The sequence below is a fragment of the Pholcus phalangioides genome, unplaced genomic scaffold, assembly GCF_987345545.1.
Source record: "Pholcus phalangioides strain wild (caught in Gottingen) unplaced genomic scaffold, Ppha-v1.0 ptg000011l_1, whole genome shotgun sequence".
Classification (NCBI taxonomy): domain Eukaryota; kingdom Metazoa; phylum Arthropoda; class Arachnida; order Araneae; family Pholcidae; genus Pholcus; species Pholcus phalangioides.
The window spans coordinates 54,985,103-55,007,839 of NW_028301604.1; the positions used below are offsets into that span (position 1 = coordinate 54,985,103).

Here is a 22,737-nt window from a genome sequence, read left to right on the forward strand (position 1 = left end):
ATGGCTCGTACAACATATCTACCAAGTTTCAACGAAATACGTCTACCAGAACAGGCGCTACATAGGTCTGAGTAGTGTCAGTTTAATTATAACTACCCTGTGTGAGAAATAAATACTTGATTCACAATCTTTAAAGATTATAAAAGCATTAATTTTTCAACGGTCTCTGATGTTTCACTTCTCTATATATTAATAAAAATCCAATGAGCTGAGATATCTAAACAGTAGGCGGCTTTATTTAAACAGGAGCAATTTAGATCCTGTAGTTATGTGCAGAAAGCGACGCGATTCCATTGGGTAGATAATACTTAACATTGTTGCCTATACAATTTTTCCTTATTTCTATATTTTAGCTTTCAAGATTCAATTTCTTCTCGAACAAATATTTGTTTTTTCGAATAAGTCCGTTTGATTATTCGCTAAAGTTTTTCGTTCATGTTAAACCAGAGGTGCCAAACGTACTATAATTTAAAGAAATATCCCGGTGTTTATTTTAATTTTCTGAGGAAAATTTTTCAATCGTAAGTTACAGCTTAAAGAAATTAATATTTTATTCCATAGCTTCTTTTATTTTTCATTTCGCGAAAAAGAAATTAGTAAAACAATAAGAACTAAACTTCCAAAACTAGTACTGATAGTGGTGAATTTTTTTAAACAGGCGAGTAAATTTTCTCGCTTTTGCCCCTAACGGTACGTCCATAGTGAACCGCTTCTCGCTACTCGCTTCATCGCGGCTGAAAAAAGATCGTGAAAAGTCATTGGGGCGGCCATAGTGCGCCCGCCTACCTGCTTTTACCGGCTCAAACTGCTTTTACCCGCTTTAACCGGAATGAATTATTATTTCTTTTTCTCGCTTGACCGGCTCACCGCTTGCAGTTTAAAACGGATACTTTCCTCTAAAACTTGAGTAGTTCGTTTTATAGTGGAATAGTAAATCGACGGAGTTTTTGTAACGACAATTATCGTTATTACTAATTATTGATTAATTATGACATAATAAAAACGAAATCATTAAGTAATTAAGGAAAATTTAAAATTACACTAAATCCAATTGGAGTTTTTGTGACGATTAATTATTGTTAATACTAATCGTTAACTAGTTATGGCATAATATAAGCGAAATCGGTTATTAATTAAGGATCATTAATGGTCATACTGAATCCAACGGAGTTTTTATGACGAATAATTATTAATACTAATCGTTAACTTGATATAACATAATAAAAGCGATATCGTTGATTAATCATTAATTAAGGTTAATTAACGATTATACTGAATCCAACGGAGTTTTTGTGATGGATAATTGTTGCTAATACTAATCGTTAATTAGTTATGACATAATAATAAGCAAAATAGTTAATTATTCGTTAATTAATTAAGGATCATTAATGATCATACTAAATCCAACGGAGTTTTCATGACGCCTAATTATTGTTAATACTAATCGTTAATTACTTATAGTTGACATAATAAAAACGATATCGTTAATTAATCAAAATACCGTTAGATTTCGTTTTATCGTTAATTAACGAATTAACTAATTTTCGATTAGAAAAACTAAAATTAATCGTTACAAAATTCCGTTTGATTTAGTTTTGGCGATAATAGTTAATTAACTATTATAATAATCATGATCGATAATTAGTTAATTAACTAATTAACGATAAACTAAATCAAACGGAATTTTGTAACAATTAATTTTCGGTTTTCTAATCGAAAATTTATAGTGGCACTAAAAGCGAAATCGCTGATTTATTATCAATTAATTAATTAACTATAATTAGCGATTATACTAAACCCATTGCAGCTTCAAGGCGAGTCCTATTCATTTCATGTACATTCGTCATTCTTTCATATTTAAATTTTATGATAAATATTTTTTGTTGTCAACAAAAACACACACAATAGATCCCCACGTGATAGCTCCATGATGCCAACTGCTCATGCAGGCAGACGCTCCCGCGAGCGGTGCACTATAACCACCACCGGCTAGAATCGCGCGGGATCATCTCGCCTTCTACAACTGCCGCGGTTTAAGCAATAAATCGAGAAGCGGGAAGCGGTGCACTATGGACGTACCCTAAGGCTACTCGGTTGCTAACTACTATGACCCTTATTTTGATCATGGAAATCTGACAACCCTATTTTGAACACCTACACTATAGTGAACTAAAACATAAGCTTTCGTAGTGTTTCTATGTTTGAAAACGTTTTATTTTTTTTGAAGTCGTATTTTTCTTTTTTGCCTATAGATTTGTTAAATCCAAAGCTTTTAATGATGCGTCCGTAACATTCTCAATAATGTGGGATCTCATTGTAGTCAGCCCATCAACTGCAAGGACTGTCTGGTAATAATGTGCGCCGAGATAAATGCATATTTCAATAGATAATGATAGCAATTCCTCACCATTATACTATGGGGAGAATAACAATAACCACGTATGTTGGGGCACAATTTTGCATACAAATTAGTTAATCGGGACCGAAGTTGCAAAAATATTTTTCATGCCACAGATCAAAAAGCTAATCACTGAACAAATTGTTTAGAATGACCAAACATTTTGGATGGCTCAATTTATCAAAATTTAGATAGTTTTACTTTTGGTCAGGCTTTCAACCTTCAATACAGCACCAGTATTTTCCTCTCAAAATTTCAAAAAACAATATCAAAAACTGTCTTGCACTTAAATCCATATTCATTCAGTTCGTCGTGCGTACTTTTTATCCTGCTAACCACGATGAATCTGCTTTCGAGTTTGGAATCTGAAAATCTTTATTCCGGTTCGTGATTTTTATTTGAAATTTTTAATGCAGAATGAATCGGACCTATTCTGCCAAACGGAGAAGGGACGACAGACGAGTCCAAGTGGATCATGACACATCCCAACAATCCTGTCCTATCTCAAACCATTTCGAGTTCAGGTGGATAATCTATTATGGAAACAAAATGCATAGTCTGAAAAAATCAGAATTTTGTGAAGTTTCTGAAATACCTATACGCAAACTAAGCACACATTTGGGAAGAACAGAAAAATTTCTATAAGGTGGCACCAATTTCATCGAAATGTCTGGTTTTAATGGCGAGCTGCAAGCGCTGAAAGATTGGCTAAGTTCAAAATCAAATTGTCGCCAAAATTTTTAATTGCCAATTATGCAAACACCCTTCTAGCTACAATGTGTCAAATTTGCCAAAAACTTGTCCACTCCACCAGCTTCCGAAAAGAGCTTACAACAAACCATATCAGTTTTCTAGTTCAGGAGAAATTTAGTCTTATTTGCAATATATCACAGAAATCATAAAATTAGCGTTGGTCGAAGTAGATATTTCACGAAAATTCGGAATTGGCGGTTGCAGATTTTGTTGACAGTTTTTGATTTTGCATGAATCCTATAAGGTGACAGTATAGGTGGATAACTAGGTGGAATCCTATAAGGTGACTCTCTATCTACAGGATACCCGTATTTAATGGCGTGTTAAAAGCGCTGCGAGATCGGTGAAGTGAAAAATAGAACTGTCGCCAAAACTTACTAAAATTAGTTCGACGAACGCAGATTTCAGTGATGTATTGCAAACAAAGGACTGAATTTCTCCTGAACTAATGACCAATTAGATTTATTTTAGACTCTTTCGAAAGCTGGTAGAATGAACAAGTTTTTGGCAAATTTGACTGATTGTAACTAGAAGGGTGTTTGCGGAATCGGCAATTAAAAATGTTTTCGACAATTCGATTTTGAACTTCACCAATCTTTCAGCGCCTCTCTGTAGCTCACCGTTAAATCCAGATATTTCAATAAAATTGTGACCCAATACGATTTTTTCTCCGTTTTCCAAATATGTGCTTAGTTTGCGTGTTGGTCTCTCAGAAACTTCACAAATCTGGGTTTTTACAGACATCACGCATTTTTTTTCTATAATCGAATATCCACCATCATTCGAAAACGGTTTGAAATAAGACAGGGTTGGTGGGGTGTTTCATGATCCACTTGGGCTCGCCTGTCACCCCTTTTCGTTTGGCAGAATAGGTCTGATTCACCCTGTATGAAGATTAAGACTTTATTCAAGAGGAAATTGGAACAAACTTATGCAGGCTTATCCTATTAATCTGCGTGCTTTCGACTTAGTAGCTTGAATCTTAATATTGGGCGTAAATAGTTAGTTTTTAAAACTCGTTTCGCTTTCAGTCACTAACATTAGCAAATTTACCAGCGTTGTCAAGATAGAACGTATTATACTAAATACAGTATAGTATAATGTAACGTAATGATCTGCAGAATAAAGAATATTTAAAAGCTCTTGACCACTTTCAAATTTTTGTCCAGTGTATAAAATTGGGATTGAACAAATTTTTAATCTAGTGGACTGATTTCAATTTTTACAATCTGTTTCAATACATAGAACGTAGTGTTGGTCATCCGTGCCAACTAGATCACAACACTATATAGGATAGTGATGTGATCTGTATTCAATATTTCATCAAATCGGAACGAGCCTGACGGGGGGGGGGGGGATGATCCTAGTACAGATACGCTGTAGGCCTACTTGACGATTTTTTTTACTAACTTACTGCTGGTCCTTCTTATCGCATTTTCTCCACCGGTGTAAAAATTTCAATTCCCAAAATTTCAATTTTTGGAAAGGAGCTAAAACATATTTCTCCGAAAACGAAACTTTTCGATGTTAAATATATCAAATAAAAATTGCCTATGAGGGTTATGGATAAAATAATTTTCTAAAAACTAATTGTTACATTTTCTTTAATTTCAAAAATCCTTACGCATATGCTGACCGAAATGATTTTAAAATGTATTTTTTTGTCATAAGATTCAAGATCGCAATTTTTATTCAAGGATTCATTTTTAAGTGAAACAAATTTATTAACATACAATACATAAAAACACAAATATAACACGACACATACGAACATACATGGTCCACTTTTGTTGCGCTTAAGGGATCAGTGCGATAAGTCCAAGTCAAACTATATAAAATATTTATGTTGGTGGCAAACACATATAAAGCAGAGTGACTAACGCAGCAATGGCGTATCAATTTCAACTTTAGCTTCAGAAAACATTTTAAAATTATAATAATTTTCCATTTAAAGCATAGAAATTGTATGTTATTGGTTGTTTTTATATAGTGGATAATGCATTTTCCTAAAGGAGTTTAAATTTTTATTTTTTAAATCGCGGTTTAAGTTATTGTAGTTTCTGGGGGGTGAGGTAATGAAACTGCTTTTGGAAAATGGTTTTCTTGGGTTTGTGAAATATGATAGGAAATTATCCGTCTGCTTTCCGGGTTCGATCCAGTTTTGATTTCAAACCAAGAAGAGGGGTTTCTCAGTATAAACATTAATATTTTAAGCATATGTAATTTGCTGAGATTAAAGTAAAAATCATTTTGATAACAAGCTCACGTTATAGTATAGTAAATGCGAATCATGAATTAGTTATTCAAAAAAAATCTGTACTACACTGCTCAAAACAATTAGGGGAGCACATGGTTTTAACAAAATTACGCAAAGATGTATACCGATAAGTAACATAAAATGAATCATCCATAATTTAAAGCCTAGCAGGAAACGGAAGAAGAAAACTTCATATGCAAATCAAAGTTCATGACGTCAAAAACCAGAAAAAGGAGATAAGGGCAGAAATCGGGATGTTGCAGAAACGTCTGTTTTACTGCCGTAACTGAAATTCGATTGCGCAGTATTTTTTTTGAGAAGGTGACTTGAGGATGTCTCAACAACGTGATTTACCGGAATCCATGGCATGGCGTGTTATAGACAGACTGGAATCCGGGCAAACACAACGTAGTGTCGCGGACGCTGTTGGAGTCGCCAGAAGTGTTGTTGCAAGGCTGTGGAATCGATTCCAAGAAACAGGAAATGTTAGACGTCGACCAGGGCAAGGTCGGCCACGCGCCACTACAGCAACTGATGACCGGTATATACGGTTAACAGCCCGTCGAAACAGAACAGAGAATGCTACGCAGCTGCAAAGACGGTTGTTCTTGGCAACAGAACGAAGGGTGTCCAGCCAAACAGTCCGTAATCGGCTTCATGAGGGAGGGCTCTATGCACGTAGGCCAATGGTCTGCATTCCGTTGACCCCACGCCACCGTGCGGCCCGAAGACGATGGGCTGCTGAACATAGAGATTGGGAGCAACATGATTGGAGCCAAGTGCTGTTTACAGACGAGTCCCGATTCAGTCTGGAGTGTGACACCCGACGTGTTCTGGTATGGAGGGACAGGGGCACTCGAAATAACCCCGCATTCGTTCGTGAAAGGTCACAATACAGACGAGCTGGTTGGATGGTATAGGGTGGAATCGGCATAGGCGGACGTACGGACCTGCATATCATTCGGAATGACACTTTGACGGCCCGAAGGTATGCAGACGAGATACTGCGACCTCATGTCATCCCTTACGCTGGAGCCATTGGAGATTCCTTTGTTTTCCAGGATGATAATGCCCGACCGCATAGAGCTCGTCTGGTGGAGAACATGCTTGAAGCTGAAACAATACAGCGTATGGAATGGCCAGCGTGCTCTCCTGACCTGAATCCAATCGAGCATGTTTGGGGCATGCTCGGACGACGCATTGCTGCGCGACCAAGGCCGCCTGTTACTGTCCGAGACTTGCAGATTGCACTTCTTGAGGAGTGGAACAGTATTCCCCAAAGTCTGATCGATAACCTCATCGCATCCATGGCAAACAGGTGTGCAGCAGTCTTAGCTGTTCGAGGAGACCACACGCCCTATTAAAACTCATGCATCGTGTCTAAACAGTACTTTTTTTTATCGTTTACATGTAACCAAATTGTTGCCCTAAATCATCATTTCATGTTTTTTCCATATTTTCAAAGAATTAAAGCTTAATTCCAAATTTTTTTACGTCTTTTTTTCTGTATTGCGCATTGATACGCGTGTACTATCCATTGTATGCCAATACGTGGCTGTCTCGCACGGTTTTCTTCACTTTTTTGCTTGCTCCCCTAATTGTTTTGAGCAGTGTATATTATCAAACTTTTTGCTCTGATCTTGACGCGAATGAGATGAGAAAAAAAACAACCGGCCAGCTTAAGACCAATAACAATTCAACAAGACATGTTGGGAGTACTGGTACTTGGTGTATGTTCCACACAGCATATGAAATTCGAATGCTTCATTTCTAAGAAGATTGACAAATGCGGTTCAGCCGTGCATAAATAAAATACAACACTAGGTAGCTTATAAAGGATTAATACGTTGGGAGAAACTGCCTTATTTGGAGGCTGTGTGTAACAGAGTCCAGAAAAAAAAAAAAGATAAGCTGTTCAAATATTTGCTGTAGTTGCATCATGCATAGATTAGCAGTAGCTTGTTTTATTTATTCCGCTATGTTTGCAATTTCTGAAACTTCCTGTTTGTCTAATAACGAAGCTATTAAATGAAGAATTGCTAAGAAAACACTTTCTTAAACATTCGTTCTAGATCAGAGGTGGCCAACTTCTCTGTTCGAGGGCCTAAATAATGGTCAGTGTTGCGGGCCGCACCAGGTACCCAACTCCGGTATATAAGCCGCATGCATAAGGGGGAGAGAACTCTGGCACCTAAGCAAGCACCCAGTTGATTACTTGCTATGGCATCATGGGCCATAAATACTTTGACGGGATATATTAACTAATTAAACTCTTCATTTAATTAAATACTAATTATAAATTATTAAAGAACTAGGTATAACAAGGTTTTCCAACGTGAAAGCTCGTGCGGAACCCTTGATTTACGAGGCTATTCCGCGGAACCCTTAACAAGTTTTGAATATTTCTTCAATATACATGGTGTCCAAAAGTCCGCATTCGCTAGGGGAACAAGAATCTAAACTGGTAGTAGATAAAGTGTCTAAAAATATATATATTTTGCGAGTTGCGCATAGTGTGACCATATGACCCATATTTTACGGAACAATTTTTTAAAAATGTTTGGCTATTTCAGCGTTTTAATAAAAATGTTAATTTTGTCAAACTTGCTAAAAAAAACTCACTTTAAATTTTTAAACGTGTAACATCACACGAAATTTTTAAATTGGGAATTTTCGTTATTTTAACATGAGTTATAGGCCCTACATCAATGGAAATTCCCGTTTTTGGTTTTTTTTTCATTAGGTCATCCTAGTTTTACACACATAGCTTCAGAATAACGAAAAACGTGCTCATTTAATCTTTTTTTCGCCACCACCTTCATTTTCTGCACAATAGCACTAATTAGACCGTTCCTTGTACAGTTCACAGCCGAACGGCTTGTTTCTCACCGAGAGGTCCGTACGCCAAACGTTTGATGTGCAGACTTTCCTCAATATCAATGCTGTTTGATCATGGTGCTGCTTTTGTAATAGTTCTCGAAGAAAAGACACTGGCAAGGACACGAGGGTATCGAACACATGACATCTCTGAGCATCTTGTGGCACAGTTCGCGAAACTGATTTGTTACCATATTCCACTGCTATGTAAGTAGTATTCCACAAATACCCGAGGTTTTTCAATCATGACAACTGATACAAAGTTTCACTGATTTCTCGTTCAAGTATTCCCATTATAATATAATAGCACCTTCATTTCCCACCACTGGTTGCACAATTTCACACCAGTGCACTGGTTGGGAATTGCCGCATGGCGGTATGACCGGAGTTGGTGTGTGGTAAAGTAACCCCGAGGACCGAAACAATTGAAAATTTTGTTTTTCTCATGCTATAATTCACCATAGAAGGAGCCCGTGAAAAGTCCGGCTTGGGGCCCGCCAGAGATCTCAGCCTAGGGGCGCTGCTCCAGGATGTGGGGGCCATGGTTGGCCTATATGGAAAAATTGTAGCATTCAGGATAAATTTATGCATACCATTTTCTTTAAAATTAAGCATTTAAAGAATTTGATTATTAATTTATAAATAATTATATAGAAAATATAATTTCGTATAAAATTAAGCATACCGTTTCTTTTGCTACTTTTCTCTTGGCATCTAATGACTTTCCGGGTATCTGAAGCAAATATTTTTATGCATTTAATACGTTAAAAGCCGAGAGGTTTGTGCAGCTTCGGCAGAATGTGTTCTAGCTCCTTTGTGATGTCACAAAAAGTGCAATATTTTCTGGACTATCAAACAAACCTATGATGGGGGAAAAAATACCAGCCCCATAAGTGGTCAAATAAAATTCCCCAAGTTGAAAATATTATGTGTCATCTTGATTGTCTTAAGAACCGGCCTTCCATTGACTCGAGTGTTTGGCGATGGAAGGGTTCAATTGCAAAGCCAGAGTCGTCAAGTTCGGAGGTCATGTAAAGTACCCAAATTGAAAAAAAAATTATCAGGAGAAAGTCTACACATCTCCAAATAGGCATGCATAATTACAAAATATATAGCAATGCTGGAAAATGCGAAAACAAAAAATATGAGTACAATAAACAGAAATTAACGAGGATTCAGAATCAATGAAAATGCAGAATTAATGAAGGGAATATCTTAGAGCAGCGGTTCTCAACCGGTGCTCCGTGTAGCCCTTGGGGCTCCGTGTGAACTCCCAGGTGCTGCGCGGCATCTCGAGAAAAATACAAAAAACAGTAAATTCGGAAAAAAGTAGATTTATTATTCAAAAATAACTTTGAATGAATGAAAAATAGGCCTACGGGGCTCCTCCATAGAAATTATATACCAGAAAGCGAGTCAAAAAAGATTGAGAACCGCTGTCTTAGAGTAATTGAAATTTGGTTGCTCCTTAAACTTGGACCTTGACTTCGAGCATCGTTGGCCCACCCGTTAGGACACCGCTTTCCACTTCAGTTGAATGAATTAAGGTTGATACACTTATGAAAACATGTTACTGTCGTCAACTCAAGTATCACCTACTGATATTAGCGATTTTTCGATGAAGTGATCGGAACATAACATTTCGAACGCCATCGAATGAAGGAAATCGAGCACTCGTCATTAGCGCTGGGAAAACTACTCGATCGTACACAACCGTAAATGGCTATTCTGCGATAGCAGTCATTAAAAAAACATGCGTAACGATGATTTTGCTTTTACCGAGGAGATGAAAAGTGATGAGATTTAGAGAGATTTATTTTGAGAAAGAGGGATGAGATTTATACGTTGAATGGAAAAAGTATCAGCTTTTCAAAACTTTTAAGTGTGACAAAGTACTTCAATAGACCTTCCATAGCGATGAACAGAAAAATTGAAGTAGATATCTACTACTGTTGAACGTCGTTGGTCAGGACCAAGAACAGTTTCTGATGCAATTGAAAGATGAAACTTATCACCATTTTTTTTCTATTTCGTATTGACACCGTGTTTAACCCTATCAGTTCTGACGGTGCTTTAAAAAGTACCACTAACTTTTAATCCCGTAATACCCCTTACATACGTTGTTGGGATTTTGAAGTATGAAAGCTGTATCACACATTACGATTACCAGATCGCAGCAAAAAGTGTGCGACTAGTTTTTTAAATATGATGAACGAAGACTCGAGAATAAAAATTCACTTTCGTAGTCATCATTGCAAGCAGTTATGGCCGTATTCCCCAACACAGTTTAAACTACAATCGCAGGTTAAACGATTAGCGATCGACACGGAAGAAAAGTGTTGCATGTAATCTGGATGGTTTTATATAGGGCATAATGACATAACGTTGTGGGGCTGACAGTAGGCCATGGCATAAACTACAGGAGAGGCTTTAGCAAAATGGAGTAACTGTAAGACAGGAAATTGTGTGTTCCAAGGTTTGGTGACAGATCCGCATGTTGCATTTCCACACACGGGGGAATTTGGGGACATTTCCGCACAATCAAGCCCCTTAATTTTTTTTCTTTCTACTCCTTTCTTTATTCCCTTCCTTAAGTAGATAAGATTTGAGACACGTATTTTGCTATAAAAATGAAATTAAAATAAAGGCCGAAAGATTTTCTTCACACATAATTACGTACAAATAAAACCAACATTAAACATCGAATACATAATTTTTGGTAAATTTCAAGTAATTCATTGACGATTTATCATATTTACCAATACGAACTTAAGACCTGGGGGTCATACATAATCACTGATAAATGTGATGAAGTGTTGGTATATGAGCAAAATCTATTAAACTTACCGAAATGGTTATACATAATCGCGCCGAATTTTTCACTTTTACAGTAACCTGTATATGAATATTAAATATAATACGTTGCTACATGTGTGTTAAATATTATGCTTTGTTTTATCCAGCCAACACAATCTATAGCAGAAGGCCTCCACACGAAACTCGTGACGTCACTGAAAGTTCTCACCTATAGCCATTTGATAGCGCATGCGTTGGCCTGCTATATCTTTTACTCTTTTTATGTAGATCTAATGGCTGTAGGTGATGACCTTCAATGACGTCACGAGTTTCGTGCGGAGGCATTCTGCTATAGATGGTGTTAATCCATCCCACACGATGCCTCAGTTGTTGGTAGGAGAGAGGCACCACGTGTGTGTGTGAAAAAAACTTCTTAAAATATATAACTTCTCCAACTAGACATCAGTCATGTTGAATGCACATTTTAGCACATCAGAATTAACTAATGAAATTAACCGATAATTTATCGCTTTGAAATCTGAATATTTGTTGATAAGGAGTCATCACACATTGTTTACAAAATTTTCTTTAAGAAAAATGTTTTACAAAACTTTCTTCAAATGAACAGTTTTGTCACTCCGCTGATTTCCTCTGGAATAAATCGTTTGAAGGTGTAAACGTCCTAAAATTTATCACACTTATTGATTTAGCGTATAACATGAATTTAAATTTTCAACATAAATATTGTAATGGAAAATAGTGTGAAATGCAAAATTTTGACTTTCACGTCTGAAACAACCTTGCTTCAAAATTTTTCAAAAGCACATTTGTATGACGCAGGAAAAAAAATTCGGAGCTCTAAGTAAGAAATAACGGTTAAATAATAATCGGAAATTTGTTTGCAAAATATTTTGTTTATACCACCGAATAATTTTCGAATTAATAATGAAAAAGCATAAAGAATATTTCGGTTGAAAAGAGAAACATGGTTAATAAAATCGAATTAACTATGAAGTGTAATAATTTTTTCATAGAATAATTTTCCATTTTCCAGTTATTACGTGTTCAAACACATACTAAAATTATCCCTTGCGGTACAGAGCTTGGGCCACGTCTGGTTCTTGATACTAAAATTCTGTTAAAAAAATGTTTAATTTTGCAATATAAACTAGGGACTTCAAACATTTAACATCTTTCGTGCTTTCATAATCAAGTAGAATGTTTGAAATGTGTGTCCAATTTAGTGTACCTCTTGCATCTTTTTTGCCCTCTAAATCCATCTCTGCTCTACTCATGAGGAAGTCACTGCATTTAGATTCCTCTTTCAAACCCATGATAAGCATTCTGATCTTTGGATTTGGTTTACACATTATGGAATGCATGAAAGATAATTTCAGTGGCACAATTTCACGTGGATACAGCCCCCTTATAACTTCGGTCCATTTATGGTAGGGAAGAGACGGGTATAAAAAAACAAAGAAAGACGAGAAGGGCGTTTGTTTTCGCAAGTGCGGGAATGGATTTCGCGGATTTGTCCTTAAATGTGCGGAAATGTCTATACACCGTGTTCCAAGACTTTTCATTCACAGAGGGCTGCTATATTAAAAAGGCAAAGATTTCTTGACCATTCATTGACATTCTTTTGAATGCTGGTTATTGATGGTACTATATGTAATCCTAGAAGTAGGGGGGCGGGAATGAAAGTTTGTCCATAACATCATTCTCAAGCAATTGCAGACAAATAACCATCTAGGGTAGCACAAAGCTATCCTCAGCCAGACACTGAATGGCCTGTTGGGATCAGAAAATCAAACAATGATTGCTGCGGGGTATTTTTTATGACTTGAGAGGGGGGTGTCAATCCATTGCCTCTGTTGGAAAGAAATAGTGCTATTGCTGCTAGAAAAATAAAAAGGGAGGATGAGAGAAGATACCTCCCTGTTTTTAGGAATATTTGTTAACCTCCCCTACTCCATGCTGAAGAGGGTAGCCAATATGGTCTTTAAGACAGGGTCATGAATACAAATCAATGAAAAAAAATTTAGACCTTTGGTTGGCTGGATATTTCAATGCCTGCCATAGGATCTGAGCAAATAAAAGATGAAATTTAGCCCTTGAAGTATCAAATTTTAAGATCTTCACGAAAACAAGCATATAATTTTTTTGTGTTTATCCAATTTGTCATGAGCTCGCGCTACATCATTATACGGTTTCCAGACGAGTGTATATATATATACATACATAGGGTGGTAACTATCGACTGCCCAATAATTACACATGCGATTCTTTGTGAAAAACTAATATGGAGAAGTGTTTTCTCCATATTAGTTTGAAATGAAAAGTTGAAGTGAGAAGTTGATGACGTCGCTTCCAAATCCTGCCAAACGTACAACTTGGCGTTTTTGAAGCTATATAATAAACTGAAGAGCCAAAAAAACTGGTACAGGCATGCGTATGCAAATAGAGATATGGAACCAATCAGAGTACGGCGCTGCGGTCGGAAACGCCTATATAACACAACAAGTGTCTGACATAGTTGTTAGATCGGTTACTGCTGCTACAATGGCAGGTTATCGAGATTTAAGTGAGTTTGAACGTGGTGTTATAGTCGGCGTACGAGAGATGGGACATAGCATCTCCGAGATAGCGATGAAATTTGGATTTTCACGTACGAACATTTCACGAGTGTACCGTGAATATCGGAAATCCGGTAAAAATTTCACTCTACGACATCGCTGCGGCCGGAAAAAGATCATGCAAGAACGGGACCAACGACGACTGACGAGAATCATTAAACGTGACAGGCGTGCAACCCTTCCGTAAATTGCTGCAGATTTCAATGCTGGGCCATCAACAAGTGTCAGCGTGCGAACCATTCAACGATATGGGCTTTCGGAGCCGAAGGCCCACTCGTGTATTTGATGACTGCACGACACAAAGCTTTACGCCTCGCCTGGGCCCGACAACACCGACATTGGACAGTTGAGGACTGGAAACGCGTTGCCTGGTCTGACGAGTCTCGGTTCCAATTGCTTCGAGCTGATGTACGGGTATGGAGACAACCTCATGAATCCATGGACCCTACATGTCAACAGGGGACTGTTCAAGCTGGTGGAGGCTCTGTGATGGTATGGGGCGTGCGCAGTTGGCGTGATATGGGACCCCAGATACGTCTAGATACGACTCTGACAGGTGACAGGTACGTAAGCATCCTGTCTGATCACCTGCACCCATTCATGTCCATTGTGCATTCCGACGGACTTGGACAATTTCAGCAGGACAATGCGACACCCCACACATCCAGAATTGCTACAAAGTGGCTCCAGGAACACTCTTCTGACTTTAGACATTTCCTCTGGCCACCTAAATCCCCAGACATGAACATTATTGAACATATCTGGGGTGCCTTGCAACGTGCTGTTCAGAAGAGATCTCCACCCCCTCTTACTCCTACGGATTTATGGACAGCCCTGCAGGATTCATGGTGTCAATTACCTCCAGCACTACCTACTTCAGACATTAGTCGAGTCCATGCCACGTCGTGTTGCGGCACTTCTGCGTGCTCGCGGGGGCCCTACACGATATTAGGCATGTGAACCAGTTTTTTTGGCTCTTCAGTGTATAACTCCAATGATAAATCGAGAAAAAGCAAACCTGTTTTTTATCTGTCTTGTGTTTGTGTGTGGCTTTTCTAAATTTTTACGCGATCATTTATGCTCGAAAATAAGTTTTTTGCTTTGATCAAAGTTGCACACAAACTACTTCTGTGATTTGGTTTCTCTCGTTTAAATGTATAAAATATCGCAAACAATTGAGATCGGATCTTTTTTCCCTTGTGCCAACTTCGAAGTGCCTGAGAATTTACATATTGCATCCATGGAGGACCATCTTAACGCATGGACCCACCCGGGCACCCAAGAGAAGGGCGTCACAGAAACGAGATGAAATTTTCGAAAATACATGTAAATTTGCCTGGTAGGGCCGCAGAAAAATCAAACCTGGTGACCCACGGTGCTCTTAAGACTGTCCCGCACCTCTGGCCCTCCACACGGATGGGGCTAATAGGGCACGGGACAATTATTTTTCATGCAATTCACTGTATAGAGGAACCAGTGAAAAGTCTGGCTTCGGGCTGCCAGATTCCAGTCTAGGGATCCTGCCCTAGATGTGGGGGGGGGGGGCATGGTTATGCCATGGCTTTTTATTGTAATTCTGCAACAGTCAACTTTATCAACGCAATAAGATTGTTGAATAAAATCGATCGGTAACAAATTGTCACAATGAGAAGTCTAACAAGTACAGTTTAAAATATTTACGACCTCGTATTTGTTATTGGTGTGCGTCTGAAACAATACTCAAGACCATATTTAGAGAACATATAGTAAAGAGATGGATTTCATTTTTAAAACTGAGAGCTAAGAGACATGATTTTTCGGGAAAAAGAAATTGAGATGCTCTTATATTCCGTTTCTCTCTTAAAGTGGCGGCAAAATTAGTGATGCCTAATACGTAGAGAGCCTGAAGTCCGTCTCTGCTAAGAGGGACCCGGGGCAACCGCCCTCTTATAAATATGCCCCCGAATGAAATTTCATCTGAAAACATTACCAAGTTCTGCGTGAATCATGCAGGCTTGAATAAATTTCGAAGGCGTCAAAATCTTTCTTGTAAAAAGGTAAAGTAAAAATTTAACTTTTCAGCGGGATAAAAATCAATTGCAGTCACAAGGAAAGGAAAAATCTTTATTGCAACATGTGGAATTAGTATGGAAATGACTATCAATAGAAAAATCCGTAACACTAATTTTGAATATGGCAATTCATAAAAATTAGTTTGATTAAAAGTTTCTAATTGAATCGTTATTGTTTCCATCAGTCACTTTCGTCAAACTACCATTTTTACAATCTTCGTTGAAATTTTTCATGCGTAACCCCGTTTCGATGAAATTTGGAAATAACTTAAAAAATATTGCTGTTTTATTGATCAACAATTTGGGGCCCTATCAAATCTCCCCCCCCCCCCATTGCTTATAAATGGATATCCGAGAGAAATTGACGTCTAGCGCTCGCGATTACTGTGTCCATTCTGAGAATGTATGCTCATTAGACAAATAGATGTTCGAGAATTGATAAATTTAATTACTAACGGCTAGAGCAACAACTGTTGAGCAGTTGGTACGACGACGCAGAATCGTAGGTAACCGGAAAGTTCATGGTTCGAATCCCGCCCGTAGCGCTATTTTTTCCCGTTTTATCTAGTCTTCAATTTTTTTTATTTTTTTTTTTTTAATTTTTCACTTGCACTCAAAGCTGTTATTAAATGTCCCGACATTTCCGAAGGTGTGTTGACTTATAAATGGACTTCTCACTGAGAGACGTGGATCCCCTTGCGCACAAGTGGAATTTGGAGGCATTTACTGACAACCGGACCCCCTCTTGGCCATTCTTTTTTTTCCTACCCTTTCTTTTAGTCTCTTATAACTTTAGGAAAGACGTGTTTTCACATCAAATTGAACTATTTTGGCGGAAAAGGGTCAATTTCTTTTTGGAATACTTCATCTAAAACTTTTTTACGTGTGTATGTATACACACAGAGTGCATAGTAAACAGGAGGTATGGCATTTTAGTGGCGAACCGTTGATCCTAGAGGTACACTTCCAATTAAAATTTCCAAATAACGTGTAGTACTCAGATATGCCATTCATGTTTCAATGGGCTGTAATGGCAAATAACTTTTTATACTCCCTGTGTGCCCCAAAACCTAATTAGAAAGTAGTTGCTCTGTTTCTCTTGATGCAAACCAAAACATTCCATGTTTTCTAAGTGCAATATTCACTGAGATATTCGGAAAACGGAGAAAATTTGGGGGACAAACTGGGTAAAATGGTTTTTCTGCATTTAGAGCTGTTTTTTCCCCAACTTTCCGAATTCGAATATCTCAGTGAATATTGCACTTAGAACGTGAATTTTTTTGTCGACATAAGGAGAGACGGGGCAACAACTTTCTAATTGGGTTTTTAGGCACGGGAACTGAATAAAAAGTTTAATTTTTTTTTATTTTAAACTACAACCCCTTGCAACATGAGTGGCATAGCTGAGTACTACGTTATTTGAAAACCTTTTTATAATCGGACGATACGATTTTTGCGATTAGAACTTTTTATAATTGGAATTGAATAGCTCTAGGATCAACGGTTCGCCTGTAAAAATGTCATACCCCCTGTTTGCTGTGTGCTATTTACATTTATTAAGTACGGACTGTTACGTGTTATGTGAAATATTGTGTTGCGTTTGAGCCAACTCACCGTTGCTTCGTTCGCCTGTGAGAGAGGCCACATCATGAAACAAAAAGCCACTTGGAGGTAGATTGTCATCCAACACGAGACATCAGTTCATCAGATTTTTCACAATGATGTAAATCTCATTTAAATCATTGTTTTACTGTACCGCATTGTTTATTTTACTTTTTCGTTATTTTCATAAATTAAATTCGAACATATTTATACTTCAAGCAATATTTTAATAACTATCTTCCAGCGGGAAAACGGGGGGAGGCTTTGGAAATTAATCATGGTTGCAAGGGAGGGCCACAGGAATGAGAAGGGGTTGAAAGGGGGCCACGGGCAAAAAAGGTTGAGAACCACTGCTTTGAAGTATCACGTCAATTAGTTCGCTGTATACTAATTTTTAGAAATATATGTATACTTTTATTTTTGATTTCTAGGACTTGGAACTAAAACGACCTACCAAAAAATTTACATATTTTTCATTTTTTCATAATGTGGCACTGAAAGGATTGAATTAAAAATTATTACCCTCCCGGCCAGAGGCAGATTTAACGGCAGGAGCACCGGGTGCCCTGACTTCTGAAGGGCCCCGGAAAACTCAAACTTTACACTTTTTTCTAATTTAAGGAGCGCAGTGTTCTCTTTCACCGGGGCCTCAACTCAAATCCACTTCAGCTCCCGGCTTAACCTGAGCTGTGCTCGGGCTTGCGTGACCTGCCATTCTCTTCCCAAGATTATCTCGGACATATAAATTTCAAGTGGTAGAGCTGCACATTATCCACTCATGTTAATGGTGTTATGCTTTATAAAATTTTGTCCGTAAAAATAAGCATTAAAAAGTCTACTTTTTTTTTTTTTATCCACGAACTGATAGATTCGAGCTGGAAGGGTTTGAAAGTATCAAAGAATTAACTTTACCATCGAGTACAGTTTTATAATTTTTGCATCACGTGGTTGGTCTTGGAATTTTTTCTGATTTTTAAACCACCTTGGTCGCTGAAAATTGCTTAAAAAGAACAAATTCTGCCTACTCCGCAACTTCATAAATGCAGAAAAAGCTTTGGATGAGGTGCTGTTATTGAATTTTTTTCATCTACGCAAGAGCTGTTAATTAAGATCAAGTGTTCCGTTGCGCTAAAAATCTCGTTTTGTTTATAGTCTCATTACATTCTGCAAATTTTTGAGGCACGGTGCTATTTACAACTAAATATCATTGATATGCTATGAAGATATTTCGGTGAGAACTATCATTTAACCCGTTTATGTCAGCACCTTGATGCGCTTTGAATTCCATTTCGATATCAAGGTATTTTGTTGAAATTTCACCAATCAAAGAATATTCGAAGAGATTTTTTAAATACATCAACAGGAAATATGACACTGGACGAGACAGGTGTCCTCAATTAAAGACAGCAAAATATGACTATTTGGAAAGAAGTTAAAGTGAAACGAAATTGAATTGTATTAGTTATTCATATTAAACTAATCTAAATCAAATGCAAAGGAATCACTTACATGAAAATAATAGTGTCGATAACATAAAATGCAAAACAAAAGTACACACCCCGAAATAATAAGACACCAATTTCAAGAGTTCATTTTTAAACTAGAAATGCCTTCTCGAAAATGTTTTCGATGCCAATCTCCGAGTGGGGATGTCATCTACTCGTGTTAAAATATACAAGATTTAGCTGCATGGCTAACATATTATACAAAGCCAAATCCTCAAACTACTAATTTGAATACAGCGGGTACAAATGGGTTAAAAGCAGTTGAATACTTACGAGCGCAACAAATGAAAAAAAAACTTATTTTTCCGGATATTATACGGAGATAAACTCTGAAATAAAAGTCTACTGGCCTCGACCAGAAGAATCGAACCCTGGTCTTGCAATCTGGGCAAGCACCGCAGTGCGTATTATGCATGTACTGTATAAGGAAAGCAAAGCCGTGTCTCTCGAGGTGTGTGGATAGCACGTTTGCCCGGATTGCAAGAGGACCGGGGTTCGATTCCCGGTGAAGACGGACCTTTCCTTTCAAATTCATCTCGGTACAATATCCAGATAAAATCTTTCCTTGATGTATTGGGCTGAGGAAAACCATTTCGTTCTCGCGGCAAACTAAATTGATTTTCAAAAAATTAAAGAAACTATGGTGCATTTCAGTTTAAGATGAGCAAATACTGTGCTGAGGAGTTGATGTGGTTCATTTCCTCAGTGTACTATAAAAATATGGCACAAAATTTTCTTTTACTTTCCCAAGCCTATCTTTTGAGTTTCAATATACGTAATTTTCTATTTATCTTTCAGACTAATTTTTTTACAGTAAAAAAGAAATTGTGATTAGTTATCATAGCTGTACAGATTTTATTTAATTTTTCTTTATTTACTCAACTTGGATGTAAGAGAATGAAGAAAAAAAAGTTTCCCTCACCACACAAAAATGACATATAAAATGTTGATGTTCGGTATCTATTTTCGTTTAAGAATATGTAAAATGTTTTTCAGGATCGTGGGTGAAATGTTTTAGCCTTTCTCCCGACAGATTTTTTGTAACTATGATTGGGCAGAGCATTGTAGCTATTTCTCAAATCTTCATTTTGGGAATCCCACCACAACTTGCTGGCGTTTGGTTCAGCGCTCAGGAGGTTTCTCGTGCTACCGCAGTCGGAGTGTTCGGCAATCAGGTAAAATATTTTCATATCGATCTCAATGTTTCTTAAGCACCTAAAACGAAAAAGTTTTGTTTTAAATTGTATTAAATAATACATTGAGAATGTTTCAAACATATATCTCGAAGTCTTTAACCAGGACCCGACTTTGACTTGATTGGGGGGACCCTAGGCAAAGCGAGTATTGCCCCGCCCCTCTCGACTAGTCAAAAAAAGTTTGGTACGTCAATAAATACATGTTTATGAAGGCATAAAAGTAATATGCACACTTTTAAATGAAAAATGTAACAACTCATGCAATACATTAATTTTTTTTTTGCACTCATATTAGTGAAATCATAGATAATATCAAAAAATCCAATTTTTGCTATACATTTATTATTTACTATATATTTAATGCACAATAAAAGATGAAAACTTGCCTTGAACAAGACTTACACACGAACCGATGATTTCATTCCTTTTTGATACGGAGAAAGATGTTTCTCTAGTACGAACCATTTGTTATGGGTGATGGTGTCTCGACATTTCAAGAAATGCCTCTTCTGAACTTTTAACTTCATTTTTTATTTGTAGCGTTGTCAGTAACCTGAACTAAGGAAATCATAAGTTCATTTGAAAAAATGTGTAACGGCCGTATTCACCAGCACAGTTTAAACTACAATCGCAGGTTAAAGGATAAGCGATCGATATGGATTGGTTAAAATCCTCAATTTAACCAATCCGTTTCGGTCTTCAATCCTTTCACCTTCGATTGCAGTTTAAACTTTGTTGATGAATACGGCCGTAAGATTACATATCTGCAAAATTTTGTGGATCTAGACTTCATGTAGATTTGAGGATTTATGGTTAAACAATAAAGTTTTCATGTTTAATGTTTTATAAAACATTACGGTCAGCAAGATGTTTACCCTACAGTGCATATTGTTGCCAATTGGCAACATCTATTTTAAGTGTTTCTTTTCCGTTGCCAATTGGCAACTTCATGTTTGAGACATTCATTATTCCATTTTTTTTTTTCGTTTGAAAATCATTCATAGTTATAGTTGGCAGTAAACTCTCAATTAAGAAAAAAAGAAATGTAGATCTTCTGCAACCTGTCAAAAAAGAAAATCATGCACTGCAAAATTGAAAATAATGCTTTGTTTGCATTTTTTTTACGTTGAAGTTTGCAACCCGAGTTTCTTCTTTGCGATTCATATTGTGAAAAGAAAATAGTTATATATCTGGAAAGTAATATTACTTCAGTGCATTTATTTTATGTGATTTTACGTCCTCTGTACAACCTTAAGACCCTGTATAAGCAATATTATTCAAAATAGATTTTTTAAACATTTTCCCGGCTTTCTATGCGCTTCATTAACTATGGAAAAAATTATCGGCTCAAAAAAAAAAATCGGGCACTGTAGGGTAAAATTGAAAAAAGACACAACATAGTGACAATTAAAACATTCTTGTGTAGTTAATTGCATTTAGTATTTATGGGTCTTTACTCTGTTTTCTCTACTCTAAGACAGTGGTTCCCAAACTTTTGTAGCCCAATTCATAGTTCATCAGCAGCTCCGCACAAGCAGATATTTATAAAACCACTTTAAAGCATAAATAGGCACACAAATGAATATCTCCAGCTCACCGCGATGCCCCTGAGAAAGGTTGGCGACACTCCTAGGAGCCGCGATGCACACTTTGAGAAACACTGCTCTAAGAGCTTCATAATTTTTTCTATGCTAATTTTTCACACCGTGCGAAACTGTCAAAAACATGTGCGAAGTCTTTTAATGATTCATGCAAAGGAACAACCTGAGTTAAGTTTGTGGATACATTTTGCATCTATTACTAGAAGCACTTGTTGCCTGTTATTTTTTTTTACTGTTCCCAAACACGTTGCTGAAAGATTTACCGCTGCGTGGATCATTGGACTACATCCCTGAAGTTGTTATCCAATGCTTACACACATCAGTAAGTCAGACAGAAGCATTCAAATTCAAGAGGCAGGAAAATGTTACCTTATTTGTGGAAATCTATGCATGTATTTGATAGAATTTTTGCTAATGTGCAGTTTGAAAAAAATACAATGGGATTTAAGGACAAATATTTGACTTTCAAAAATTTTCTAATCTAAAATGTATAAAAATATGAATAGAAAATATATAGTAAATTTTCCCTTCCCCCCCCCCATGAAATACGGGACCCTGGGCAAATGCCCCAATCAGGCCCTACATTTAATAGGGAAGGGCAAGTGGACTTGAGGGAACGGACGCCGAATTCGCCTTTTGTTCTCTTTTAACCACTAGTTTCAACATTACGATAGCAAAATGCCTCGGACAAAGTATATTTTCGTACCTAGTTGCGGCCTTGCTTTAGTTTAATTTTATTTTATATTCTCGTATGACGAGTACAAAGCGAGTTCTACTAACATTACGCATCAAGTTTGATTCTATCAGTACCGCAACCGACGAACAGTTAAGTGTCATACGTTTTGTATCTACCCAAGGTTATAGGTTTTAGTGGAATCGAATGATAAGTGCTTCAAGCTGTCACTTTTCCCTCCCGATATCACTTTGCAAACGAGCTCTTTTTATTTTAACTCATTCCGAACCACTCGTTTTATTGCTAGCTGTACCCAGGGGCCATGATAAAACTGACACTAGGTCATCTGGAGATATATTTAATCTCCAGAATGACACAAAATTTCGTTTGGG

At 37.2% G+C, this 22,737-nt stretch overlaps 1 protein-coding gene across 2 annotated transcripts in view; it reads left to right on the forward strand.

The window, feature by feature from the left end:
• Positions 1-22,737, forward strand: part of HisT (Histamine transporter) — a 66,284-nt gene that overhangs the window by 9,219 nt on the left and 34,328 nt on the right. Inside the window, exon 2 of one of the 2 annotated variants that reach the window (XM_089239722.1) lies at positions 19,909-20,050. In XM_089239722.1, the coding sequence (XP_089095848.1) occupies positions 19,909-20,050 (142 nt within the window). Of the gene's footprint in view, positions 1-19,871; positions 20,051-22,737 lie in introns of both variants that reach the window. The other variant, XM_089239721.1, reaches the window with a different exon arrangement.